The sequence below is a fragment of the Corapipo altera genome, unplaced genomic scaffold, assembly GCF_003945725.1.
Source record: "Corapipo altera isolate COAL_440 unplaced genomic scaffold, ASM394572v1 169, whole genome shotgun sequence".
NCBI lineage: Eukaryota > Metazoa > Chordata > Aves > Passeriformes > Pipridae > Corapipo > Corapipo altera.
Genome location: NW_020884946.1, coordinates 311,200 through 339,144, shown reverse-complemented (window position 1 = coordinate 339,144; position 27,945 = coordinate 311,200). Strand labels below are relative to the sequence as shown.

Genomic DNA, 27,945 nt, shown 5'->3' with positions numbered 1-27,945 from the left:
CTAAAATATCAGAATATACTTCTGTGTTTCCAAGTTTCCACCCACCTTAGTAATCCTCACTCCTTACAGGGATATCCCTGAATTTTATTGTGTCAGCACTGTCAGACTTTTTTATTTAAGGGGGTCATTGATAAGGGTGAAAGCATTTACAATTAAGTGTATGAAGCACTGGAATTTTGGCAACAAAATGTGTTCTCGTACTGAAAGTTGACTGTGGTTGCAAAGAGTACAGGGAGGAGGAGAGGGCGAAGCAGCAAAGAACTGCAGAAAAAAATATATCAAATGCTTCTGGCAGCCAAATCTCTATATGCAACACTGCTGTAGAAATGGATTGTTTTGCTGTTGATATTGAGAGCATTGTGATTATGTAGACAAAAATACCACAAAATAGATACTTTTTAAAAATACAGCACTTCTGGTATATAACTTAAGGTGTCCCAAATATGTGAAATAACTGCCACACTTCAGAGCTGTGACTCAGTCCCCTGAGTTCCAGTGCTGTGCTGCAAGAGACAGGGAAGTTTCTACCTTCATTCCCCCATCCCATAATTTATTTGTTTTTTAGGGGCTAGAAATCTAATTCACCTTCCTAATGCCAGATCCTGCACGTGTTTGTAAATCCATGCTCTGCTATCATGGAATGGTTTGGGTTGGAAGGGACCTTAAACCCCAACCAGTTCCACCCTCCTGCCATGGACACACCTTCCACTAGCCCAGTTTGCTCCAAACCCCATCCAACCTGGCCTTGAATTTTCCCTACCTCTCAATAATAAATGTTTTCCCTAATTTAGTCTTTTAATGCTCATATTCTGTCAGAATTTTTCTGGGATATCAGTGATAACAGCATGTTGTTATTCCCTTTTAGATACGATGAGTGGGTGAAAGCCGATCGAATTATCTGGCCTGTGGACAAAGGAGGACCAAAGAGAAAACAGAAGAAAAAAACAAAAGTAATTATCTCAATAAGTTTTTTGTAGTGCAGTATTTAATGACTGGGGGAGAAAAAAGGTTATTAAAAAAAAAAAAAAAGAAAGATGTTATTCAGTCCACAGTCTAGTTTTTTAATGGAGCAGAAGGAGGAAAGTTTTGATGGTCAGCAGTGAAAAAACATTAACAAAAATTCACTGTTTTTCCCTCTATTTAAAAAAAAAAAATCAGTCCACGGTTTAGATTTTTAGTAGAGGAGAAGGAGAAAGGTTCTGATGATCAGCAATGAAACTTTAATAAAAATTCCTTGTTTTCCCCTCAGAGCAAAGAAGACGGTGAAAAGGACGAGAAGAAGGACGAGGAGAAACAAAAGTCCAAACGTGGGCGGCCCCCTCTGAAATCTACTCTTCCATCCAACACGTCTTGCAGCTTATCCAAAACAGCCAACAGTGAAGGTAAATCCAGAACCAGAGGTACACGGAACAACTTGTCCAATCCCCCACCATTCCCAAACGGAACCGAAGGTGCATCTGTGCACTCGTGTTCTGGCGTGGAGGTGCATGTGAGCGGTGCTGGCACTGCCCTGTCAGAGCCTTCCAGCCCTGCTTAACTGTGCACTTAACACAGTGCACCAGCACTGTGAGAAAGCAGATTTTTGGTGCAGACTTGACTCCATAAAAATTAATCCTTTCGATTTTAATTTTAGCAACACCTCGCAGGCAGACGAGACGTAGCTCAGGAATGTTTGATTCTGATAGAGGATCAAACGGTGAGTGATCTCAGTCCTGTGTATACTTTGGAGGTTTTTTCAATACCATTCTCAAAAGAAGTTTGATTTTTTTTTAAGTTTTTTTTTCCTTTTTTTTTTTTTGTTGGGTTTTTGTTGTTGTTGTTGTTGGTTTTTTTCTTTCTCCTTGTGAACTTTATTGAGGAAGTAGCTGAGCTGACGCTGCTGAGGGGCACAGTTTGCTCACAGGAGAGCTGTGGCACAGGAATGACTGTACAAATCATTCCATATTCTTCAGCCAGAACCTTTCACTCCTGATACTGAACGGGCCAAATCCAGGGCTATAATGATAGTCTGTATTGTGGTAATTAAGTCCTCAACCTCAGTACTACATCATCCAGCAGAGTTGTTAATTATACACAAATGGCAGCAACATTTTTGATGTTTCCAAGCCTCTCAGAGCAAGAACTCAAGTGAAATCACTGTTGGTGCAGTGAATAATCTTCTGGTAATGTAGCAATGCTTGCTCTGTGTGTGGTGCACCACTTGTACATAAGTTTAGCAGTGAAATGTCCATATTATTAGAAGGATTTTATTTTTGATTCTGGTTTTTATTTTTTCTCTTTGGGGCTGCATGGAGGGGAGTAGTACTGATTTTTGGTTTTGTAATCTCAGGTGGGGGAGGCAACGTCCACAGGTTGTGGGAATCTGTAAAAGTATTTTTGCTGCTATAAACTGTAATTCATTTATATTGGCTTATCTGGGAAATAGTAGCAGGAGAATTATAGACATGAACTAAATCATATGACTAAAATCATCATCCAGATGCTCCTTGAACTCTGACAGTACCACTACTATTGCAGTTTCATAGAAATTTTAGGTAAAAATAAGAACTGTAGCAAGTGTGTTGAATAATGCAGGATTTTTTAAGCTGATGTAACTCCCTAAATTACTGAAAAGAGAGGGGGTTTTGTGTGGTTCAAATGAGAAATTGTGTTGTAATTAATTATTTAGGGTGCTGTTTGCTTCTTTTTGAAATTTCTTTAGACTCTGGCACATCTGACAGTGAAGCAGATGAGTCATCTGAAAAGAATTTGAATGAAGAATTTTCTCCAGAAACTTCAGAACTGGAAAAAGGCGAAAAGCTCCGTGACGAGAAGCTTGATGAAGAAAACCCAAAGATCCCTCATGCATTGAAAGAAAATGACAGGACTCAAGTGCAGCCACTAGAAACACTGAAACTGGAAGTTGAGGAAAGTGAACAGATAGTTCAGATTTTTGGAAATAAAACGGATCAAATCGAAGAAATCAAAAGAGAGGCTGAAAAATCACCCAAGGGAAAAGGGAGAAGGAGCAAGACAAAAGATCCCTCTCTAGAGAATGCAAAGATTGCTCCAGGAGGCCAAGAAGAGGCAGCAAATGAATCTCTTACAGAACCTGAAAGGTTAGATGGGTCTTCCTTGGACTGTAAAGAAAGTTCCAGCACTACTGAAAGCGAGACAGAACCTTCTACAAAAGACAAGAAGCTTTTGAAAAGGAAAACTCTGGAACAGGCATCACCCGAGAAGAGAAATCGGCGAGAGAGTGAGATGGAAGTGCCAAATATTGTATCTGAAGAGAGGACCAATGAATGTACTGGAGCAGAGGAATGTAGAGGGATGAATGCTGAGGAGTCCCTCAGAACTGGACACGAGGAGATGCCATCCCTGGTGGCGGAATCAGCTCCGCGCGGTCAGGAACCGAGGAGTGACAACTTCCAGCGTCCCGCTGAAGCCGTCGAGAACGTTCCCTTAAAGGACGAGGACGACACGATGCCCCAGATCGGTCCCGAGACTTTGCTGTGCCACGAGGTGGACTTGGATGACTTGGACGAGAAGGAGAAGAGCGGCAGTGAAGACGCGGTAGCAGAAAAGCCAGACCCCAACGCTCCGAACTCCCACCCCTCTGCCTTACCCCCCGCGGTCCCCTCGGGATTGCCGGTGGCCTCTCCCCTGGCCCTCAGCCAGGACGAGTCGCGGAGCATCAAGAGCGAGAGCGACGTGACCATCGAGGTGGACAGCGTGGCTGAGGAGTCCCAGGAGGGGCTCTGCGAGAGCGAGTCTGTCAATGGGTTTGAAGCCAGCACCACGTCAAGCAATTGTAGCATTGCTGTGCAAGAGAGAGAGGTGGGAGAGAAAGGTGAGCACTCCTGGGAAAAGTCACTCCCTGCTGTAATCGTTTCCAGAGTTGTCTTAAGTCTGGTGTCGCTTTGCTACAAGTTGTTGGTTGGTTTTATAGAATCACAGAGTGGTTTGGGTTGGGAGGGACCTTAAAGACCATCCAGTTCCACTCCCCTGCCACGGGCAGGGACACCTCCCACTAGCCCAGGCTGCTCCAAGCTCCATCCAACTGGGCCTTCAACACTTCCAGGGATGGAGCAGCCACAGCTTCTCTGGGCAACCTGTGCCAGGGCCTCACCACCCTCACAGCCAACAATTTCTTCCCGATATCCCATCTAACCCTGTCAGTGTGAAGTCATTCCCTCTTGTCCTGTCCCTCCAGGCCCTTGTCCAGGGTCCCTCTCCTGCTCTCTGGGAGTCTCTTTAGGCACTGGAAGGAGCTCTAAGGTCTTCCCAGAGCCTTCTCTTCTCCAGGCTGAACAACCCCAACTGTCTTATCCTGTCTAGTTTTAAATTTCTCTTTCTTGCTTATAAAAAGAGCTTGTTAGAAGCAGAAATATTTGAGTTTTGTGTTTTGTTTTTGGTTTTTTTCCTTTTTTTTTTTTTTCCTTCTCATGTAGGTCAAAAAAGACCCAGTGACAGCAACAGTGGAACACTGGCAAAGAAACAAAAGCGAACTCCAAAGCGAACCAGCGCTGCAGCCAAAAATGAAAAGAATGGAACAGGTACATTCCTGGAGGGGGAGGAGGGGAAAGGTTCTCCAGGCCTGTAAACATGGATAAGAGCCCGCTGTTCTCACTGTTACCCACTGTTTGCAGTGAATGGGACTTCCCTGTCAGGGTTTTTCATTTTTATTCATCAAGATTCTTGGTGGTGAACAGCTGGAGGGAACTTCTGAGCTCTGTGGTAGCAGAGTCACTGGGAATCTCTTGGCTATTTTATATTACTTAGAAAAAATTACTGATTGTGTATATTAGCAGTTAGTAAATATTTACCATTATGGTGATTTTTATATATTAGATTGGTTATGAATTTTGGGAGAGAGTAACTTTGAAGTCTTACAATAGGTGTTTCTGGTGGGGGGGGAAAAATTGCCATTTATGAAGTACAGAAAAATGTTTGATACTAGAGAACAGCTTTTCAGCCAAAGGAATTTTTTTCTTTCAAATATGTGATTATTTTCTAACTTGCTATAGAAATCTGAATTTTTATGGTTCTGTAGCTCATTTTCCATAGATTTACAGACTGGTTTGGGTTGGAAGGGACCTTAAAGATCATCTCATTCCAACCCCCTGGGTCTGGGAAACTGGGTAACTTTATGGAAAAGGAGCCACTTAAAATATTCCAATGCAGAAAAACATTTTGCTGTTAATATTAGAATCGCAGAATCACATTCCGTGATTTGGGGTGGAAAGGACTTTAAAGATCCTCCAGTTCCACCCCCTGCCATGGGCAGGGACACCTCCCACTATCCCAGGTTGCTCCAAGCCCTGTCCAGCCTGGCCTTGAACACTTCCAGGGATGGGGCAGCCACAGCTTCTCTGGGCAACCTGTGCCAGGGCCTCACCACCCTCACAGCCAAGAATTTCTTCCCAATATCCCATCTAAACCTGCCCTCCTTCAGCTTGAGGTTATTCCCCTTTGTCCTGTCACAGAATTTTTGGTGATCATTGTATGAGTGAATCAATGTTTTTAGCTCACATGGCAGCTTTGTTATATCTTTAAATATCAAACTAAAATATTAATTATCTGACATACAATATTCAGACATGTTTGACATGCCTGTGGAAAACCTGGCAATTAGTGTGGGGATCTAAAATATTTGAATATATCAGCTTAGAATTTTTTATTACATGTTAAACTTTTATGCTTTTAGTCTTGTTTCAGAACTGTTCCTTTAGATGTGTAAAGCAATTTGGTCACTATTTACAGTCACTTGCTACCTGCCTTTAGTAATGCAGGGGTAATCTTTAAGAAAAGAATTCTAGTGTCTGTTAGAAAGCCAAAATAGGTGATTTAAGATAGTTTATCAGTGCTCTAATATTCTAATTTTGATGAGTTTATTTACTGTTTATGTGAAGAAATTTGACTTTCACTTTTTAACTAGGCCTAGTCAGCCCTTGAATTCTCCTGCACACTTGAGAGTTCAGGGCATGTTGTGTCTGATGTTACACATGGAATCTGGGATGGTTTTCCCTTGGGTGCCCTCTGGGATCTTCTGAGCAAGAAGCAGCTTTTTTTCCTTAATCATTGCTTTTTACTATAACCACTATTTTTAAAATGTCAAGGTGGTGTTTTTTTTTTTTTTTAAAATCCAAATTAAATTCTTCTCATTGCAGGACAAAGTAGTGACAGTGAAGACCTTCCTGTGCTGGACAGTTCCAGTAAATGTACTCCTGTAAAACACCTCAATGCAGCCAAACCACAGAAGATTTCTCGGTCTCCTGCCAGAGTGATTTCCCCTCACATCAAAGATGGGGAGAAGGATAAACACAGGGAGAAGCACCACCACCAGAATGCTTCACCCAGAGTGTACAAGTGGAGTTTCCAGCTCAGTAAGAATTCTTTAAATTACTTGAATGAGAAGGAATTTAGAAGAAAATTTGATCTGAAAGAAAAATGTGCAAATGTTGGGATTCTAAATTAGGTGTGGGCTTTTTATGGCATACCCATGGAAGGGTGTTAGCTCTCATGCTGTGGCTTACATCCACTTAAGATTTGTTTAAAATGGCCTTAATATAAAGCTATTTTTTCTTCCCACTTTTAGATGAACTGGACAATATGAGCAGCACTGAAAGGATCTCCTTCTTACAAGAAAAACTGCAGGAGATACGAAAATACTACATGTCCTTGAAGTCAGAAGTAGCAACCATAGACAGGAGAAGGAAAAGATTGAAAAAGAAAGACAGAGAAGGTAACTTTGAGATTTGCTTTGTGCTTTGCACGACAAGTCAATGCAACTGGAGGTTAAATGATATTATTTTTCAAAAAAGTGTTATAATCTGTTTGTTACATATTTAGAAAGAACATTTGTGGCTTTTCAGAACTGGAACCCTACAGAAATATTTACTGACTGTTTTATAACTTCTTTTATAAGATTGGACTTCCTAGTGCAAGCTTGGTCTGAGTTTTCAATCAGGGTAATGACTCCCCTGAGTTATCTCTCAGTAGCTGGGTGAGCTTAATCCAGTTTCTGTGAATAGAGCAGTGAAAGCAGTTGACAAAAAAAAAAAATCTGTGTTCTGTGATTGTGCTGCTTCTTTTTAAACAACATAATGACCAAGGGAACCATCCTTGTGAGCTGTGCTTTGATAACCTCGTGCTGATGGGTTGTTTTGTGTGTTCAGTGTCACATACAGGAGCATCCATGTCATCTGCCTCCTCAGACACTGGAATGAGTCCATCCTCCTCCTCTCCTCCCCAGAACGTGCTCGCTGTCGAATGCAGGTGATACACATTTCTCTGCCTTGCCAGCAACTTGCTGCCATGGACATAAATCCTGAAATTCAGCCACAGAAAGCACTCAACTGGTCTGACATTGCCAAGTATATCCTGTACACACTTCCACTGCTGGACTGTACCTGTTCTCCCCTCCCACCCTCTTCTTTTGTTTAATTTACTGTTCAGAGAACTTAAGCTCATTGGTAACTGAAGGTTTGTAGGCACAACGTGACATCCTCGTCATTGTGTTTGTTTCTTTTTTTTTTGTTTGTTTCTTGTTTGTTTGTTTTGTTGTTTTTTTTTTTTCTTAACGCAGAGAAAGGGCACTTATCAAATTTGAAAAGTTATGTCCAATGAAGCATTCAGGTGTTCTAGGGTGATCTTAAAAAAGCAAGTGCACCAAGCAGACATCAGAGTATTAATTACCCAAAAGAACTGAGTAGCTGCTGCACTTTCACCGAGCTGTAGGTAACTCTTGGTGAGTAGTTCCTCTTCGTGGAAGCACTTGCTATACAGAACTGCCAAAGTATGTGTTCAGCAATGTGCCCAGTTCTAAAGGTGTAAATGGGACAAAATAAATTGTGAAAGGAAGTGTAGTTGACTGAAAACTACAGTTGTAATAAGTCTTCCACTTTTTATAGGATTTTTGAGCACACAATTATGCAAATATTTTAATGTTTATTAATGTTTACAGTGGAATTGTGAATAGGTTTTCAGTGGACTATCTTATCCCTTGACAAAAATATTTTGTCTTTTTTCTATGTAATTTCAGAGTTTTTATTTTGTTACAAAAAGACGAAAAATGAAATATATAACAACAATGAAGTTATTTAACAAGATTTCTAAAGCTGAAATTTTTGTGTAAAATAAGGTATCTTGCAACTTGTTAAATATATTTATTCAGACATTGGATGTTGTATTTTTATGTATTTTTTAAAATATTAATAAAATTGGAAAAAAAAAAATTCTAGGTTAGTTCACTCTTTGGACAAAACATCCTTCTCAGTTCTGGCTCTTCAGGAGGAGTTATCCAGTAGCCATTCCTGTACTTCCAGTGGGTCTGTCTACGTGTCCTCCCCCACACAGATCTGTCAGTGGGCATCTGGCTTAAACTAAACTTGATTTGGAGACTTTGGCAGTCCTAGTACTTAAACCTTGTTCGGAGGAACCAAATTTCTTGGGTTGCCCTTAAGATCCTTTGTCACAAGTTCTTCTGTTTGCTGTACTGCCGAAAAAAATTTCTTATCTCCCAAAGTTGAGATGCAAACAATAAAGTCAAAGCGACTGTGTGTGCTCTGTCTGTGGATTGTCCCACGGGCAGATGCAGTTTGTAAATAACTCTTCCAAAAAACCATGTATTTAAGACAGTTTGCATATACATTATGTATAAAAGTGATTTTTTTAATCAATTTTTTTATTCATGTTTGTACATTGAAAGGGGGTCCGAGCCCCTTTTTCTGTGTTTAATATGCTGTAGAGTAAAAACCATAGATGCTCTAGACTGTATATCAGGATATTTGGTTCACACGGCAGAGGGTCAGAAGGAAACACTAGTGATGGCGTAGCATTACTAAAATTGATGTTTCTTGAAATTTCATTTTGCAGCATTTGTCAACTTGTGATTCCAATTCCTTCCATTTTCGCAGAAAATTAAAGAAAAAGTACTCTTGTAAATGCACTTTTTCTGTCTTTTCTTAAGCAAAGCAGAACTATTTCAATGTAAGATAAATAATGGAGCTCACTAGACAGCGCTAATAAAGGCCATGTTTTAAACATAGGCTTTATATTCTATTTTTATTTAAGTGATTGTTCTTGTAAATGTCTGGGCTTAACCTAAATAGGAAAATTGATCTCCATAAATTACTGTAAAGACTTTTTCCTAAGAGCTAACTTTTACTGTTAATCTTACAATAGCTACGAATAAAAAGCTATACTCATTCAAAAGGAAGTAACACGGGTCACATGTTTAATATTTGCAGAAGGAAATTGAAAATCTGGTGAAATAACAGGATTAATTATATCTTGTGCAGATATCTAACCTGTCTCCACACTGTGAGATCTCAAACAGGCACATGCACATACTCAGCACAGAGGATGGAGGAGCTGAGCCCGTCCCAGTGTGTGTTCCCAGCTGACTGCTGCTCCCTGTCTCTTAGGAGTGTTTAAAACACTGCATGGAAAACTGAAGGTATGATTCCATAAGACATGGAAACCATTCTGAGGGGTGATTGCTCCTTGACGTAGAGAATTTGCTTCCTTACTGCTCTTCCCACCTGCTCACCTCGCACTGGTCTCATGGAAACACCCACACCCCCAAAAACAACTCACAGCATTATTCTGGCAGGACACAAAACCTGCAGGAAAAGGTGGACTGGCAAAAAGGTGGACTTCCACTGATTTTATCCTTCTGGGAAGGAGCATAACATTTAACCAGTTTAGTCAGTAGATGTTTAAGGTAGTTTCCTGTCATGTTTAAAAAACCACAGGGAAGAGAAGATTAACTGGGTATCACTGGGTTATCCTGGATTAAAGGTGAAATCAAGAAGAAACCCTAATAAAATCTATGATTTATAACTTTACTATAATCCCCTTATAGATGCTTTGTTGACAAATTCCAAAGCATCTTCCATTGCCTTGGATGAAAGCTTGTGTTGTTGAAGACACAGAATTATGATTAAACAGAATTGGGATTTTTTTAAAGAAGGGATTATTAGGTATCGTGTTTGCAAGAGCAAACAAAAATCAGGCATCCTCTGGGCAGTGTTGGTGCTGTTCTCCTACCTCCTGATCTACAGTTTTTCCCAAAAATGATACTTGTTTTATTTCAAGCTTGCTTAGGAGGTGAGAACAAAATTATGGTATCAAATACTGTTAAAATTGTTAAAAAGAACAGGGCTGTAAGAAAATTGGACTCTTCCCTCACCTCCTGCAACTGATACAAAGAACTGTCAGATTTCTGGCAGAGTTCTTACTTTCATATGAGCATATATCTGAAAACTGGAAGAAACTTTGCATGCAAGAGTATAAGGTAAGAAAAGATTCATTTTCCTACTTGTTTTGGTTTTTACTTTCTTTCCATAAAGTGTGTCAGCTGCATGTTGTACTGGTGAGTTTCTGTTTTCTCTCTAATGCGAAAGTTTAGCAACACCCAGTTAAATCTCTGCTTGGTTTTGGCTCCTCCATCAGATTTCGTGTGTCTGAGAAACTTTCTCTTGCTTAATCTGCCTGAACAGCTGAGGCAGGAGAAGCACAGATGTCAGAACAATAATAACAAGCCATTATTTCAACAGAGGTTAAGCAGATTTCCAGTAGTAATTATCAGTGAAAGGAAAGCATAACAAGGGCAAAGAATCTGTGTCTTCACAAAGTAAAACATGTCTGACCTTCGTGGGAGCAGAAAATCTTCAATTTGAAGGACAGCAGCAGGAAAGGTGATTAAATCACTTTTTGTGTTAATGTGCACACTTGAGTCTGTAATTTTTTTTTTAAAGGGTGCAGTATTAGAATAGACAGAAATTTTAAAAATAGCTACATATTGTTTTATGTAGAGGGGGCCTTGTAGTAAAGGCTGCCAGAATTACTCAGGAAGGCTTTGATGCAGACCTGGAAAGAGAATCTGAATCTTAGGATTGTCAACTCCTGTGCCTCAGTCAGACCATCCACTGCTGAGAAATCCTCTCTCCAGACAGGTTTGTCAGCCAGGTGGAATTTCACATTAAAAAAAATGAATGTTCTTATAACATGTTCTTCTTTTCCCCATTAAAAATATTCTTGGGTGGCTGAGGCAGCCAAATGGATTTTCTGGGCAGCATCTACTGGAATTCTTTTACAGCAGTGAGTCTGAGAAGTGCTGTTGTCTTCTTTTTAAGAAAAGAGCAGGTTTGGTTTGATGGCTTGAAACAAATCTGACATGAGCTGAGAGCCAGATTTAGCAGCAGAGACAAAAGATGAATCTGTTAATAAAAGTTTATTGAGCTGTTCTGTGCCCTTGCCTTTACAGAAATTATGCACTAAAATTTCGGTTATTTTTACTTCTCTGTACTTGGGATTTTATTATTTGCAGGATAAAGGCCACCTCTGGAGATGTGAGGAACATCATAAAGCAGTGGAACCAAAGGGGATGTTTGCCAGAGACTGACTCACTGTAATTCCAGGGTTTAGGAAAAAGACATTTTAAAACTAGCTCACACTATTAAGCTATTGCTCTCAAATGTTGAGAAAACCTGTCATCCTCCCATATTACCTAACACCAAATAGGATGGGTTTTTTTAAATGGTCTCTGTGAGAGTTTAAAATTATTCACCTTTATTAGTTACCACTAAATACCTGGGATTTAATGGGGTTTTGGAGATCTGCGAGTTCCCCAAATTCCACAGGGATTTATTAGTCCCATCCATTGCTTTGGAGGAATATGGAAGTTCAGGTTTTTGTGTTGCAGTGTTACTGGTCTGAGGATGTGCTGGTTTTAGTGCCTGGAGTGGTGGGTTTCGTGATCAGCCACAGCCCAGTGACAAACACTGTGTGGTCACTGAAGGAAAACTGAAAAGATAAGGCAGAGTTAGTTGTGAAAGCAGACCTTGCTAAGAACAGGGCTTTTCTGGTGTCTTTGTTTTGAATTATCTTTGCTGTTTATGTTGCTATTCCTGCTCCTTCCCATTCCAGAGGAGCCCTGCTTTGTTTCAGAGCAGGGCTGTGCTGGTTGGTGCTGCTGCAGCTCCCTGCTGTTCACCCCAGTTAAAACCCCTGTGCTGTTGCTTCTGCTGTACCAATAGTTCACAAACATGAAAAAGTGTCTTTGGCCTTAACTCCCAGCACAGCTCCCTCAGTGCAGCAACCACAGCAGCTTTGCAGCCTCACTGGCTCTGTTTCAGTGTTTCCAGCAAAGCTCTGCCCCAGAGCTCTGTGAAAACCTGCAGGTTTGTCACTCCCGTGCTTAACTCTCCCCCTGAGCCTGTTGGGGAGGGACAGTGCTGTGTTTTTGGTGATGTCTCTCTCTGCTCCTCAGAGGAACCCTGACCACGTTCCCATCCCAGGCGGTGTCTTCAGCTATTTCTAAACTCCTCCTCTAATCCCTCATCTGGGTACAGCTTGACCTAATTTGCCAAGCTCCTGCCAGCTATGCCAGTTTCATAAGGAGGGGTAAGATGTGGAATTTGTGTGGAACACTTTGTTATTTTGCACAAGAGTGGTTTTTCTTTCTTTTTTAACGAGGCAGTTGTTTATGTGTATGTGCAGCTCGAAACTATCTCTCTTGATGCTCTTTTATTTCCTGAAAATGACTTCCCTCGTGCATGGGAAAGTGCAAAGCTATTTAAAAAGGGGGAAAAAATAGAAGATAAAAAAAAAAAAGCCCTTGATTCCTTCAGCTCATGTTCTGCTTCCCACCCTGCAGAGGACCACTGTGTGCCATCCCAGTGGCATGGAGGGAGGGGCAGAAGCTCAGGAGCAGTGGCTGAGGTGGGCAGGAGAGCCCCTCTCTGACAGGGAAGTGCTTTGGCAGTGGAACTAATAAGGAGCAATATTTTATGTTGGTCTGTGCAGGTATTTGAGTGTGTTTAAGTCAAGACTGTGAGAGCAGCCCCACTTAATCCTGTGGGAATAATTACAGGAATGTTATTCACAGGCAGTGCAGGAGGGGGCTGATTTTTGTGACTGAGGCTTGGCTGCTGCTGCTGCAGCTCTCGTTGTTTCCTGGTTTTTCTTTGGAGAACTCTGAACAGTTATCATGAGTGTGGTTTCTCTTTGGTTCAGAGACACTTTGCAGCATCCCTGGGCAGGGTAACACATCTCTATGTCTTTGAACAATCATTTGGTGTTACATGTAGCCTGGAGCTGGTTTCACATAAAGCCTTTGTTGCTGGAATGTCCCAGCACACAGGGACATGTCCCCTGCAACATCCTGCCTTCCCCAGGGATGTGTGGGCAAGCAGTGAAATGTGTTGTCTCCTCTTCCAAATCAACCCATATTTTCTTCTCTTTTCTCTGGGGAATCACAGGATGGTTTGGTTTGGAAGGGACCTTTAAGGATGACGTAGTTCCAAGCCCCTGCCATGGACAGGGACACCATCACTAGCCCAGGAATCAGACCTCAGGCAGGCTCTGTTCCCCTGGGGCTCAGTCTATCCTTGTTTCCTCCCCAGTGGCCAAGCCCACCTCAGCCTCCTGGGCTGGGGGAAGGGGCAGAGGCCCCTTGGTGCCTGCCCAGCTTTCCTCTCCACATGGGCTGTCAGTCCTTGTCCTCCATGTTCCTGATCCAAGGCCTTGGCTGGTCCTGGCTCTGGCACATCCCACCTGCCCGGTCCCCATCACCCACCTCCCTCTGATGTCTCATTGCTTTTCTGCCAAGGCAGCATCCAGGGAACACCCTGCTGAGCAGCAGCCTTTTGGGATGCCCCAGGACTCCCCTTTGCCTTTCCATAGGCTCAGGCAGCCCCTATGTGCATTTTGGCAGGTCACTCACTGCAGGCTTTGAGCTTCGCTGGTGCCCCGGGAGACTCCGTGCCTCAGAACACTGCAGGGTGTGATCCTGCTCCTGGTGCCCCAGGTGCCTTGTGGTGTGACCCAGCCACCTCCCCGTGCCTTTTGGCCACCCTGGTGCAGTCTGGACAGAAATATAACAACAGTTTAATTTGAAAAGGTAATCAATAATGGATTTCCTGTGATCGAATTCCAGTTGTTGCTGTAAAAATGTTGTACACGTCCGTTCTCCCTGAGTTATTGTGAAGAACTCACCGTTCCCATCACCATCGTGCTGGACCCCAGAGGGGAAGGGACAATCCCCAGGGTGATCAGTGGATGGGGATCCCCACAAAGGGGCCGGAAGAGCCACCAGGTCCCAAGGGAGGAGGGGACAGCACTGAGGTCCCACAGCTCTTTGCCTCAGGCCCGGCCACCGTCCCCAGGGAATCCAAGTATTCTGTGGGACACAGAAGCACTTTCTCCCAGAGATCCAAGCAGAAAAAAGAGCAGGAGAGGTGGCCAGCACCCCTTTCCTACTGATTAGGGGGGTTAGACCGTCCCTGGCTGCGAAGCCTTGAAACCCGTTTCCCTCAGCCACACCTGGGAGTTCCTGGCAGATCCCTGGGGCAGCAGCACACACAGGAATGACCCGTGGGCTTGGGTGGAAGGAGAGGGAAAGAGGATCCAGTTCTACCTCCCAGCAAGGGCAGGATCTGTAAAACACAGAAATAGCCCCAACTGGATTTCTGCTTTAATTATTTGAAATTTAGATAAGCTCCCTGCTGTGTTACACAAACAACTGGTGATATGTCAGGTGCACTTCCTTGGATATGTACAGCGAGCCCAGTTCCCCCTGCAGCCCTCTCACCTTCCCTTGGATTAGAGGAAAAGAGTTACAGGATAAAAAACTGTAACCAGCCACGGGCTGTTCAAGCACTGTGTAAGTGTAGACATTTATTTTAAGACCAATTTAGGCTCTTTTTGAATGTCTTTCAGTTGCATCTGTTTCCGTGGGTGAAAAATCCTGGGAAAAGATGTGACCATCATTTTACAGCCTGAACTACTAAAGCTTGAATGTTGAATGCTCCCTGGGTGTTCACAGACGGAGCCCGACACCAAAACAATAAGGAGTATGGAGTTAAGGTAAAACACAACTTTTAAAACATTCTAAGATAAAGCAGAATTGTAACTTTGTGGAATTCTTTCCATGCTCTCTGCTGGAAACTCAGGGTGCAGGCTCAGGTTTAAGTGTCACAAGCTCTAATTGCTTTTACAGGTTTTACAGTTTGGGCCACACTCATTCAAGGAATTTGGGAGCTGAGCTTAACGGATTCCCAAGAGTTAACGAGATTCCTCAAATGCCATGTGCTGACTTCCTAACCCAGCTAAGAGAAATGCTGAAAAAAGAGCTGTTGCTGAGCTCCAGTTCTCGGAGCCAGGTATGTCCAAGAGCCGGGGATTTGCCTCCCTGCACTGAAGCACAGCCACGCTGGTGTTTCACCCCCACTCCCTCACAGGGGGCTGCAGCAGCTCCTTTTCCTGCCTCCCAACAGAGCTCAGCCATTGCAGCCTCTCAGCAGGGGATGACATAAATTCGGGCTTTGCTTTTATCCTGGACAGAATCCAAGGAGCCTCTATTATAATCTTCCAGCTGATTGATCCGATGGCTCTGGCGGCACTGCTGATGTCCGGGGCACTCTGGAACAAGGCTCTGCTTTGACCCTTCCTGCTGGAATGGTTCTGCTCCCTGTGGGCTGACAGGAATTGTGTGTGTTTCCAGCCTTTGGGTGCAGACACTCCTTTGGGAAGGAAGGATCCGTGTTCCTGTCTCGGCTGCAGTGAACAGCTCCCAGTGAGTGTCTGTTTACCAGCTCAGTTTCATCCAGCCAGTTTTTGGCAGGCTGCCCTCCCGTTCCCTCCCCTCCCACCTCCCCTCTGGCTCACTTTTTCCACAGCTTTCTCAGTATTCCTTCCTCAGCAACACTGTTTCTCACCCTTTGCTCCTCCTTCCTTCAGAATTGGTTCCATTCCTGCACCTCAGGAGTGCTGATTCACCTCCTCCCCACACACCTCAGCTGAAGTGCTGCTGCCTTTCCCTCAGGATCCAGGCACTAAGCCATAATCCCATTTTTATTCTGCTTTTGGCTGTGCACTTCATTATGCCACGTGAACTTGAGGCTATTTCAGAAGAGCATCCCTGGAATTTTTCCAAGCCAGGTTGGACGGGGCTTGAAGCAACCCGGTCTAGTGGAAGGTGTCCCTGCCCATGGCAGGGGCTTGGAATGAGATGAGCTTTAAGGTCCCTTCCAACCCAAACCAGTCAGTGGAGAGGGATGGAGACCATTCCAGATTAAATCATGTCATGGAGGTTGGAATGTACCTCTGGGAGAGAAAACACAGGTACTGGGAGATCTTTTCCAGTGACACAATTTGAGGGGGCCATCAGGATGTGCCAACTTGTCATGGAAGCAAAGGGAAGTTAAACCTCAGCAAAGCAAGTTCATCTGTTAAGGAAGTTTTCCCTGTTGCTTCCTGCACCACATGGATGCTTTAGTTACATGGATGCACTTTGTTTCCAAGCTGAAATGTATCTGTATCATCTGTATTCAACCAGTCACTTGGATTTGAAAGATTACAACACTTCAGGAGTGAAACAGAGCTTGGACAAAACTAGTTATGCAGAGCTGAAAGTGAGTAATTTATGAACTCAGTCACTCTAACACTTGCTTAACCTTTTGTACTTGAAAGCTGTATTAATAAATATTTAACTATTTTCCTATCCCCAAATACTGAAATGAGGGAAAACCATAATTTTTTTTAACCCCCCTAAATTCAACTTCAAGGCACTTTGCCCAGGAGATGTGAAAATCCTCCAGTTCCATCACTTAACCTCTTTAGTCACTTTTCTGAGCACCTTTTGCACATAAAGATCAAATGGAAATTCTCCATCATGGATTACTTCCAAATGTTTAACAAATGCCAGCTTTAAGGAAAGCCTTCACCCTTTACTATGGATCTGTTGATTCTAATGGCCATAACATTTGTGGCCTGATTGCAGCAAACAACCTGGACATTGTTAGCCCGTTATTCCATTAAAAACCAGGATATTGGAGACTTGCTGCCTTATTTGGGCTGGTTTTTAGGCTTCACCATTTCAGAGTGAGCTCTTGGCCATCTCCAAGGTAACAAGGAAAAGCTGTGCTACAGCAAGACTGTGGGATCATACTGGTTTCTTCCACCTTTGGGAGGCACAGGAACAGAATTCCAGGAGAGCTGGGGCAGTTTTAAACACCAGTGTCTGGTGGAAGGGGCAGGTGCACTGTGCTGCCATCGGGGCCTGTAATCCACAGCCTGGACAGCTGAGAGTTTGAGATGGAATAAACAGGGAGGAAAGTATTCATTCAAACTGCTGCTGGAAATAAGCTGGAGAAGGGAACAACACAAAAGCCTGGTGACAGTTCCTGCCACTTCTGTTCCTTGTGTTGCCTCTCAGGCAGCTGGTGTGGAACAGCTTTGGTTCAGTCTTCATCACCTGGAATCTCAGAACCGGTGATCCTGATGTTCCCTTTGTCCCTGTGTTTTGTGAGTTAGAACTGAAGCACCATGTCCTGTTCACCACCATTCCCCTGCAGCAATGGCCTGAGGGAGGGATTGCAGCTCTCAGGGTCCTTTCAAAGGACTGGGGTGTCTGCTAACCCAAACTTCCCTGGACTCATCCAGCAGCAGGCTCAGTGCTTGGAGTGCCTCAGGCCAGGACTGGGTTTGGAGGACCCTGTGGGGTTCCCTGAGGGAAACCAGGAGTGCCCAGGCATTGCCTGGGGCACCAGTGATGTTAATGACACCCTGTGTCCCTGGGAATGACAGGGTGAAGCAGGAGGCAAAGATACCCCGGGGGAAAGCTGGCAGAGCAGCCCTGCCTGAGCCCACTCTGGGATCTGTCAGCACCTTGAAGCAGCACTAAAGGAACATGACTCTGTAGGAGCTGAGCCCCCAGCAAACACAACTGCTCCTCCCAGTGTCCCAAAAATGGATCTTTGGAAAGAACATACAAACCTGGGTCCAGCTCCCACTGATTTTATTTGAATTAAATAAAAAAGTGTATTTCCCATATTCCATTGATTCATCTCAACCAGTCCCAGCAAAAGGCAGTTTAACCCTCCCACCACCCCTGGAATTCAAACACACCAGTCTGTGGGCCCTGGGAAGGGTTGTATCCACATCACTGTGGAGTGAGAAGGACCTCGGAGACAGACTCCATGGCCAGGCCACCATGACTGACTTCCTGTTTAACCCTTCATGGATCCCACTGTCTGAGCAGTACCTGGAACTCTGTTCCAAGCTGCTGGACACACATCCCAGCAGCAGGAAATCCCAGCTGTGTTCTGGCACAGCTTGGTAAGTCTGAGCACAGGGCTCTCCTCTAACGAGGTTGGCTGAGCAGTCCTGCCTTGGCTGCCAGAGCCTCGTTCTGCTGGATGTGGTACTCCTGGAATCTCATGGAGATCCTCTGGGTCATCTTTAAATACTTCTGCAGGCAGTTGTCTGAGCAGGTCATCTGGAGGAAGAGGGAGACAGAAGGCTTTAAACAATACTTAAAACACTTCCCCAGCCAGGACCCAAAGTATCATCACATGCAGGGACAAACAGGTGAGCACATCTCATACTTGAGTTAAAACTCAAGATGAGGGCAGTAGAAAATGGGAAGTTTAATTGTGAAGTTTAGTTTTTGAGGGATGCCTGAAGCACCTTTTAGTATTCATTCTCATATGAAAGCCTCCATGGAAAACATTTAGGATCTAGGATATATTACCATTTCATCCTTGGGCTCCTCTCGTGAAATTAAACTGTGTATTTTGCAATAAATCATAAATCTATTAAATGAATATATTTTGTTTTAATTCTGTTTACAAACACATACTGTTTTATGGTCCAGTCTCTGCAAGCTCAGCTTAACCTTTTTTTAACCTTGTTCCCACTTAGCTCTATTAATTTTCTAGTACCTGCTTGGTTACCCTTCAGCAAAACAACCAGAGCACATCAGTCTGCTGGACAGGGAAGTAAATACCAGGACTATTCCATCCATAGAATTTTTAAAATTTAAAGTGGTTTTTTTTTTTTTTTCCTTTCTTTTAAGTGTAGATAAAGAGGTGTGAGATTCTTTCTGACCACCAGTTCTACCAGTTCTGTGCCAGGGTTCAAAACCTTGCTGTCACTGCAGGAGGACAAGAAAGGAAAGCCAAACACTTTCCTTGATGACTTAGAAAACCAGAAAATGCTTTGGTTCTGCTCAGTACAAAGGGGTGTGAAAAGCAGAAGGGATGAAAATGAACAAGACCAAACCCCACACAGCTACACCTTGGCCTGGCATCAGCTGCAGCAAAACCTGCTGAGCAGGAGTGAAGTCTCACAAGGAAAAAAACACATTCTGGAACTACCCCCAAGCCTGTGCTCCCAGAGGGAGTGGTATTTGTGACACGGTGCCTGGGAAGTCTAGACTTGCAGTGGAGACTTGCTGCAGGGAAAGAGGTCAGGAGCTGTTCATTCAAGTACAGAATCCCAAAGGAGATGCCTGGAGGTATTAATCTCAAGTATTTAATAAAAAACTCCGACTTTGAAGAGGAACATGGGAATTTCCACACCAGATCAGAGCAGTGGTCCATCTAGACCAGTGTCCTGTTCCCAGCAGGGGCCAGAGACACGTGCTCTGCAAGAAATCCCAGAATGGCTGATTATGGACAAAACTTCCCACCAGAAAGTTTCTTCCTAGTTCCCCTGTTAACAGGTGGCTCCTGTACTACCAGACATGGACCCTCTGCAACTCACAGAAGCAAAAAAAGGCAGATCAGAATCACAGGGGGGTTTGGGTTGGAAAGGACCTTAAAGCTCATCTCATTCCAACCCCCCATGGGCAGGGACACCTTCCACTAGACCAGGTTGCTCAGAGAATCTAAGAATATGTTTTGGACCTAAATAATCTTTAATTCAGAATAATTATGACCTGTAATAGAATTCCACTAAAGCAGATGCAGAGAAGATCAGGGAAAGAAGAAATCTGTCTTTGGAAGTTAAGAGAGCTTTGTCCAGAGCAACAGAACCAGAGCTGAAAGGAGACATGATTTCTGCCTGCACTGAGGAGCTGAACTCCAAGGAGGCAGAAAATGCTTAAAAACAATGGCTGGTTTATAACTTCAGGGGTTTTTTTTCCCTTCCAGTGGAGTCAAACAAAGGTTATTAGACTTTTAACCAACAAAATTATTAACTCTGAAACAGCCTCTCAACAGGAGCAGAAGCAAAAACATGCAACTAATCTCATTGAGAGCTTAATGTTTTCTGCAGGTGACTCTGTGATGGAGCTCCCTGCAGTGCAGAGCAGTGGATTTAACAGCCAGAGCCGTGCAGGCCCATGTTCCCAGGACACACTGCAATGCAGGAATGTGGGTAAGTAAACAACTGTTTCAGTGGGATTGTTCAAAGATTGAGATGTGCTGGAGGCAACTTCCGTGTCCACGGAGTCACTGCCCATCAGAAGGTGGGGAACCTCCACTGACAGCTCAGGGAACGACACAACTGCAATGAGAAGCCAGTACTCAACAGAGATGGGGCAGGTTCCCTGTGTGTGTAGTACCAACAACCTACTCCTGGAACGGGTTGGTTGGAAGGGACCTTAAAGACCAGCTCGTTCCACCCCCTGCCAGGGGCAGAGGCACCTTCCACTAGCCCAGGTTGCTCCAAGCCCCGTCCAGCCTGGCCTTGCACACTTCCAGGGATGGGACACTCACTTGGAAGCAACATTGTAGTGGTTTGAACCTTGTTTTCCCCCAGAGACTAAGAAAAGTGGTAACCCCCAGGGGTGGAAACCCCTGGAAGTTTTGAAGTTCTGTCCAATGAGTGCTCCTGCAGAAATGTAAACATATCACAAGCACCAAAAGAGAAGAGTTGTAGTTTGGTTGTTAGAAGAAGTAGCCATGTTGTAACAGCCATGAGGAAAGGGGCCCGGAGCCCCTCGGGGCCTCTGGGCCACCCCCCCCAGCCCCAGTTGGGGGCTACAGAGACTTGGAACAGTGTTAAGCTGGAATATGTGTCTGTAGCTGTGAGCTGGGAGATGTTTTCCATCTTGAGTGAGCAGAGACAGAGCAGAAGCGGCGGCAGCATCCAGAGGTTATGGCTGAGAGCCAGGACAGATAAGAACTGAACCGGAGGAAGCAGCAGAAGGTAGCAGCAGAACTACGGAGTTCTGGGGGTAAGAACTGATATTAGACCCCCCAAACTCCTTTGAGACCTCCTGGAGAGGAGGAGGATGATGGACTCTTACTTGAAAGAGCCTTGAAGTGCAACATGCACTGCAGAGAGGAGCTGAGAAGCTCGGTCATCCTGAGAGCTGAGCCAGGACGGTGTGGGAGGTTGGCCTTGGGGGCCCTCCCTTGCTGCAAGCTACAAAGAAGCTCGCAGCCTGAGACAGGGCACAGAGGCCCTGCAAGGAGCTTCAATCTCCTGGAGACACCAGACCGTCACGAAGACCCCCTGTGCTTCGTGATATGACCGTGGTGGAACGGCCTTGTCTGGGGTAACGAAGCCCACGGAAGATCCCTTTGCCTGTGTCAAGGGGCCGAGGGGGATACCCCCCTCCTGAGTGCTGGCAGAGATCCAGATATCAGCTGCTGCATGCATGAGATGAGGAGAACCTGCTGCCTTAGAAGAAGCTGCTGCCCTGAGAGACTGGAAGGGATCTGTCCTTCTTTCCCTCCTGGACTTTTATTTGGAGGGGAGAGGAGATCTGATCCATTGTAAATACTATATGTCATGGTAGAGAGAGTTGTGATCGTGTGTATAATGTGTTATAGTATTTATTTGTACAGTCATTGTAATATACTCCCTTTCCCCCATCCTGAGTCTGTTGTGTTTTGTCTGGAAAAACCCATCTCACATTGGGTTGAGATGTGGGAGGGGGGATGGAGCAAGGGAATTGGATTTTTGGGGCTATCTCAAACCATGACAAACATGCAATTACCTACCTCTTCTGGTTTCACATCTCTGCTGGTGAAATCCTTTATGCAATCCAGGAAGCAGTTTTCTGTAAGCTTATTGTATGTGCCAAGAAATTCCTTGAACTGTAAATAAAAACTGGACAATGAGTATTAAAACCAAATTCTGTGTTAATTTTTCTTACACACACCCACCTGGCCCAGCTGGTGACACTGATACCAAAGGGTAAGTCACTAGAAAAATTTACTGTTGGTCAGAAGGTTTCAGCATGAAATGCTGCCCCTGCTTGAATCAGATACTAAACTGTGCTTGTCAACAGTCAAATGTTGAAATCTTGGTTGCTACAGAACTACTCTTAACCCAGATGGTAACTCACATTTCCTCCCCATGCCCTACACCTGTCACTCAATGTGACAAAGTAGTAAAAGGTCTTCAAAGCCACCACTCACAAATAGAACATCTCACCTGCTTGATCTGGTCAGACTCTGATATTTGTCCAGCCATATTCCACCACCTGTGGCTCAGTCACCTGTTCTGAAGACAAAAGACGAGTTTTCACACAAAAAGCATAAATATGAGCTGCAACATTTACATCAGAATGGAATTTTATACATCCCTGAAGTGTGTTTAAACGGGACTTTGCTGGCAAACTTCCCAGCCATTCCCTCAAAGGGGAGTTACCTGTTTGAAATGTATTCAGTGAAAAGAACATCCACGACAATTCCAGGTACAAAACCTTCCCAGATCCACCTGTTAATTGCTGTCCTTGAAACACTTTAAGGCATTTCAAACAGCTGAAATAACTTATAAAACACCTTATTTATGTTTTTTAAGTGCTGTCAAACTCACAAAGTAAAACTAGGGCAGGAGCTGGGGGAGAAGCAAAGCCATAACATTTTCTGGCCTTAAGAGTTTCAGACTTTAGATGCCATCTGTGAAAAGTAAGGAAGAAAGGCAAATATAATAAACTGGCAGCCCCTGTGAATAAATGCAGCACAAGCCAGGCTGACTCAGAGCAGCAGGGCCTGGTTCCTGTTGTAGCTGCACCAAGCACTTAAAACAACAGCAAATGTTCTGGTCCTTGACTGGAGTGAATTAAATTTCAGAAAACACAGAAGAATGAGAATGGCCTTAAAGGAAAAGAAACAAAGGAACATCGATCCAAGAATTTAAGCAAGCATCCTCAAGGAAGACTCACATTCCTAATCCAGCACACTAAACAAGTTAAGGCTTGAAAGCATCCCTGCATGTTTCCTGGAGGAATACTGAAACCTCATCTTCCTTTTCCCTTAATTTCCATATTATCTAAGGCCTATCACAGACAACAGTGCAAACTAATATCACATGTTGATGAGAAGAAGCTCCTTCAGTCTAATTCATATCAATTTGTGGAAGAAGAATGAGCACTGAAGTGTAATCACTTTGTGGAAAAAAACTTCATTTAGCCCTTCTGCAAGGGCTCCTCACAATTAATCTTCTGTTATGCTTTGCCAAATTTTGGGCAAGACATTCATGTTTTAGAAAGCTTTAACTATTCCAGTCTCTCAGCAGGGGGAAGGGAAGGGGGACACAAGGTGCCTGAACAAGAACAAAGGGACAGTAACAATTATTTCTACAGCAGAAAGAAAACTAAGGAACTAAAAATAGCACCAGGGAGCTCTCACAAGGATGAACTCTCCCTACACCCCTTCCCAGCAGCACAGGGATTGTGACATCTGCCTCTTAACATCACACTGTGTCCCTGCACAGGGACCAAATCAGGGACTGGAGGTCAAAGTGCACGTATGATTCTTGGATTTAAGATGGACATCCCCACAACCAAGAATTCCTCGTGGGCACACAGGTTATTCTGAAGGAGAATCTACAGAATATGGTGGTTAAGAAGAAACAAGATGTTATTCAGGTTGTCACTGAATCACAGACTGCTTTGGGTTGGAAGGGACCTTAAATATCATCCAGTTCCAGCCCCTGCCATGGGCAGGGACACCTTCCACTAGCCCAGGTTGCTCCAAGCCCCATCCAACCTGGCCTTGAACACTTCCAGGGATGGAGCAGCCACAGCTTCTCTGGGCAAACCTGTGCCAGGGCCTGACCACCCTCACAGCCAAGAATTTCTTTCTAGTATCCAATCCCTGCCCCCTGTCAGTGTGAAGTCATTCCCTCTTGTCCTGTCACTCCAGGCCCTTTGTCCAAAGTCCCTCTCCAGCCTTTCCTTCTCCATCGTAAACCTTTAACTTGTTTTAGGACACATCTGTTATGGGGGACAACAACTGGTGAAAAGGGATGGCAACTCCACTCTCATTTCTCAGCCTGTTAGAAAATAAGGACAGTGACAATTCTCCCAGGTCAGTGTAGGTAGATAATTAAAGAGACAGAAACCACAGGAAAGACTTTTCCCTCTGCCAAGCACAGGAAGCTCAAAGCTTCAACAGTCAGTGCCATTTTCTCACACCCGGTGTCGCTTCGTAATTTCTGTTTATAGCAAACCTGGTCTGTTTTTCTGGACTAGTTTGGCAAGATTCAAAACTCCAGACTGAAACTGCAGCTTCACAAAGCTCTGACACCTGGGAAAGACTCTGATTCACATCAGCACAAAGGCACCATCTGACTGTCAGTGTCTGCAGCCCTTGTTCCAGTGCAGGTGTTTCACAGGTTCCACAGCCCAGCAGTGAAATCCCACAGCTCTGCTGCACCTGTAGCTGTAAATCACAGGCCTGAACACCTAAAAACGTGCTACCTGGGCATTCCCAGGAATGTGCATATATGGTTTGCTCTAATGTCTGGTAAATGTATCATTTCAAGCTTTCCTGCTGTTTCTCCCTTTCCCTTCCAACCTCTGACAAAATGCTTAAAAAACAGGGATGACAGAGCCCATTCCAAGGATTGGCATCTCGACTGACCCCCCTCAGAGCTCCCTACAGAGCTGCTCACACCCCTCCAGAGTGCTCAGCTTTAACCCTAGAGAGCCTGGATGACTTTCCTCTGGGCTAAACGTGATTTGGAAATTCGGGACTGCACTTTTAAACAAGTCCCACGGAAGGAAGCAGATCTCTGATTAAACCCCTGCTGCAAGGGCCACGTGGTCCAGGTGTGCTGGGTCACCAGGAAAGGAGCAAGCCCGAGAAATCTCCCTTCTGGAAAGGCCCTGGAGCCGTTCCAGATATGTTCTGATGTTCTGAAGAGACATTAAGACAAGTCCCTCTGAGTAAAATAAGCAGTTAAGGATAACCTGAGGTTTTGGTGTCTCTTAATTAGGCATTATGGGTTTTCCATCCTTTTTCCACAAATACACCCTTTAGCCCACTCAAACCTGTTCTCTGTGCAAGATCCACCCCAGCTCCCAGCTCAGTTTTAGAAACTGGAAAATGCTTCCAAGAGTTGCCTCTGCTGTGGCTGCCACTCCCATTGCCATGGAAACATAAACACAGGCCACTTCTTAAGGAAAAGCTGGTTTGTAACTAAAACCAGTGATTAGGTGAAGGATCCTGAGCACGGCAGGAGGAACAGGAGCCAGAACTACAGATGTCAGAACTCTCCTAAAACTTCTGATCTGTGGGAATGCAGCCTCTCCAGCTGTGTCTCCAGACCTCTGGGGGCAGGGGGATCATGATCTTAACTCCTAAGTGCTAATAATCGGAATACAACTTTTAATTGTAATTACTGTACTGCTGGGTGACCAAAAAGCCTCCCTCCATCACCAGTCTGGAGTTAATACAGGTGAAGCACTTGGAAGAAGTTTCTTTTCCCACCCAAGTAACCACCATTCCTGTCCATGACCTAATCTGGAGCCAGGAGAATCCTGTCCCATGGAAGCCAAGCAAGCCCTGTGTTTGGGGTGGAATTTTTCCACCTTTTTGTGAGGAGCTGCATTTTCCTGGGGATAGAGGTGGTGAAGAGACTCCATAAATCCATCCTGATTAACATCTGAATTACATGTAGGTAAACACCTACTTTATCAAGATAAAGATAAATATCTTTTTAAGCCTTTGCTTCCAGCTGTACACAGTGAACACCACGTGAGTGTTTCTGAAAAGGACAAGGAAGAACAAAAACATCAAGTCAAAGGAATGTGTCAAAATAAAGAGGAATAAAAACATTGAGTCAAAGACTTGTGTCGAGATAAAGAATAAAAATACAGATGCAAAGAACTGTATCAAGATAAAGCCCCCACAGCCTATAAAGTTCTCTTTATTGCTGGGGATCATCAGGCTAAAACCTGATTGATATTAGATTTTAAAAAAAAACAAACTAATTGATTTTAAGAGGCTAAGGGCCTTTAGAGAAGTGAGAATCACACGGTGAGGTGAGAAAGGGGCTGGTCAGAAGGAGGCTGGATAAGCAGCTGTACCTGGTGCACAGGTTATTCTAACCCACAGTCTCTTGGATTTGGGCTGGACCCTGAAGGAAAAGAGATGAATTGTAGAAATCTGACACCAAAGGTGAGTTACCACAGTCAGTGCTAAATCAGAGCCCCGAGAGCCTCTCTGAACACACCGAACACGTGCGAGGGCCTGTCCTGGGAGGAAACACACCTTTTCTCCTATTTAAGTTAGATCAGACCTGGCTGACGCTTCTGACCCTACCAAATCAAAACCTGGAGATAAAAAAACTTCGCATCGATTTTTTTTTTTTCCCTTTCACTCCATCCTCCAGCTCCCCCTTCCAAGGGCACCTTGGGTTCCCCCTGCTCAGCCAAACCCCGGCACAACCCTGGGCACGGAGCGCCCTTCTCCGCGCTGGGAAAACCCCCGGGCAGGGACGGCCTTTCCCTTCCCGGCCCCTCAGGGAGCGCTCCGGTCCTTCAGGGAACACGAGCGGCCCTCGGGAACATTCTGGGCCCCTTACGGGCTCTCCCGGTCCCTCGGGAATGCTCCCGTCCCTCAGGACACCTCCCGGTCCCTCAAGGGCGCTCCTGTCCCTCAGGAACCTTTCCGGGTCTTCAGGAGCCCTCCCGGTCCCTCAGGAACACTCCTGGACCCTCACGGGCACTCTCTGTCTCTCAGAAGCCTTCCCTGTCCCTGAGGAACACTCCCGCTCCCTCACGGGCTCTCCCGGGCCTTCAGGAGCCCTCCCGAGCTCTCCCCATCCCTCACGGGCTCTCCTGGGCCTTCAGGAGCCTTCCCGAGCTCTTCCCATCCCTCACGGGCTCTCCTGGTCCCTCGGGAATGCTCCCGGCCCCTCAGGAGCCCTCCCGGCCGCACAGGAACACTCTTGGGCCCCTTACGGGCTCTCCCGGCCCCTCAGGAGCACTCCTGGCCCCTCAAGGGCGCTCCCTGTCCCTCAGGAGCCCTTCCGGACCCTCAGAAGCACTCACAGGCCCTCACGGGCACTCCTGGGCCCTCAGGAACTGTCCCGGTCCCTCAGGACACCTCCCTGTCCCTGAGGAACACTCCCTGTCTCTCCCTGGTTCTCCCGGTCCCTCAGGAACACTCCCGTCCCGTCCCGTCCCGTCCCCTCCGCACTCACCGGCCCCACGCGCGCCGCGGCCCCGCAGATTCGCCGCGGGGCGGGGAGGGGCGCACGGGAAGGGCCGCGGCCCCGCACGGGCCCCGCAGATTCGCCACAAGAACCGACGAATCGGCCGATTCCCCGCTCCCCCTCCTCCCGCCGGGAGCGGCGTTTCCCGCCGGACGCTCTTAGGGGAAGGAACGCCCGGTGGCCATGGCAGCGCGCGCCGCCGGCGGGAGCGGCTGAGGCGGAGCGGGGCAGGGAGCGGGGCGGGGAGCGGAGCTGGAACTGAGCTCTCTCTGCCCGCCAGGCACGGCGGCCCGCCCGCGACCTGCGAGGGAGCCGCGCCCCGGAGCCCTCAGGCCGCTACTGTGTGAGATTTCCCTCTCCATCCCCCGCCACCACCCACCCACCCACCCACCCAGCTCCATGGAAGCGCAGAGCGGCTCCAGCTCCAGCCGGGATTCCCTGGTCAGCCTGACGGCGGGCGATGTGCTGATCCGCTCCACGGGGCCCCGCGGGGAGAAGCCCCCCGGCAGGGCGGTGAGGCTGGCGGTGCAGAAGCTCCGGGAGGGGCTCTGTCCCTGCCCGGCCCCCGGGGCGGGTTCGGCCGCACACGGAGCCCTCCCGGCCCTGTGCGGGGTGGGGACCCCCCGCACCCCCCTCAGCGCCGCTCCAGGTGCGTCACTTACCATCCCTTACCATCCCTTACCATCCCTTACCATCACTTACCATCACTTACCATCCCTTACCATCCCTTACCATCATTTACCATCCCTTACCATCCCTTACCATCCCTTA

The 27,945-nt window shown here is 45.7% G+C and overlaps 3 protein-coding genes and 1 long non-coding RNA gene across 16 annotated transcripts in view; 3 read left to right on the top strand and 1 right to left on the bottom strand.

Annotated features, from left to right (window-relative positions):
- The window catches only part of ARID4A (AT-rich interaction domain 4A), a 47,225-nt gene extending 38,302 nt beyond the window's left edge, over positions 1–8,923 (top strand). Inside the window, exons 18-25 of one of the 2 annotated variants that reach the window (XM_027662479.1) lie at positions 866–950; positions 1,250–1,382; positions 1,634–1,696; positions 2,702–3,832; positions 4,434–4,538; positions 6,153–6,368; positions 6,581–6,727; positions 7,161–8,923. In XM_027662479.1, coding sequence (XP_027518280.1) covers positions 866–950; positions 1,250–1,382; positions 1,634–1,696; positions 2,702–3,832; positions 4,434–4,538; positions 6,153–6,368; positions 6,581–6,727; positions 7,161–7,264 — 1,984 coding nt within the window. In that variant the 3' untranslated portion in view covers positions 7,265–8,923. The remainder of the gene's footprint in view (positions 1–865; positions 951–1,249; positions 1,383–1,633; positions 1,697–2,701; positions 3,833–4,433; positions 4,539–6,152; positions 6,369–6,580; positions 6,728–7,160) is intronic. The other variant, XM_027662482.1, reaches the window with a different exon arrangement.
- Positions 8,924–13,901: 4,978 nt separating this feature from the next.
- Positions 13,902–20,443, top strand: LOC113956209. Its single transcript, XR_003530779.1, has 3 exons — positions 13,902–15,152; positions 15,334–15,565; positions 20,050–20,443. It is a non-coding gene; the product is annotated as an uncharacterized LOC113956209 (long non-coding RNA).
- On the bottom strand, positions 17,772–27,230 carry TIMM9 (translocase of inner mitochondrial membrane 9). 6 transcript variants are annotated; one of them, XM_027662483.1, is made up of 5 exons: positions 27,163–27,223; positions 26,045–26,093; positions 22,162–22,230; positions 21,726–21,821; positions 17,772–18,268 (listed from the first exon to the last, which is right to left on the bottom strand). In XM_027662483.1, the coding sequence occupies exons 3-5, from the start codon at positions 22,198–22,200 to the stop codon at positions 18,134–18,136; spliced, it is 270 nt and encodes an 89-aa protein (XP_027518284.1). In that variant the 5' UTR covers positions 22,201–22,230; positions 26,045–26,093; positions 27,163–27,223; the 3' UTR covers positions 17,772–18,133. The 6 variants fall into 6 exon arrangements, with proteins under 6 accessions (XP_027518284.1, XP_027518286.1, XP_027518285.1 ...); XM_027662485.1 differs by lacking the exon at positions 27,163–27,223 and adding an exon at positions 27,011–27,105; XM_027662484.1 differs by lacking the exon at positions 26,045–26,093 and having other exon boundaries at positions 27,163–27,230.
- Positions 27,231–27,400: 170 nt separating this feature from the next.
- Positions 27,401–27,945, top strand: part of KIAA0586 (KIAA0586 ortholog) — a 74,872-nt gene continuing 74,327 nt past the window's right edge. For 4 of the 7 annotated variants that reach the window (XM_027662599.1, XM_027662598.1, XM_027662597.1 and 1 more), the window contains exon 1: positions 27,404–27,823. In XM_027662599.1, the coding sequence (XP_027518400.1) occupies positions 27,574–27,823 (250 nt within the window). In that variant the 5' untranslated portion in view covers positions 27,404–27,573. Of the gene's footprint in view, positions 27,824–27,945 lie in introns of all 7 variants that reach the window. The other 3 variants (XM_027662601.1, XM_027662596.1, XM_027662600.1) reach the window with 3 other exon arrangements.

Coding starts and splice junctions, on each gene's coding strand:
- TIMM9 (XM_027662484.1), bottom strand. CDS start 22,200: ATGGCTGGACAAATATCAGAGTCTGACCAGATCAAGCAG. Junction 21,822..22,161: donor AGTCTGACCAGATCAAGCAG/GTGAGATGTTCT, acceptor TTTTATTTACAG/TTCAAGGAATTTCTTGGCAC. Junction 18,269..21,725: donor GAGATGTGAAACCAGAAGAG/GTAGGTAATTGC, acceptor CTCTTCCTCCAG/ATGACCTGCTCAGACAACTG.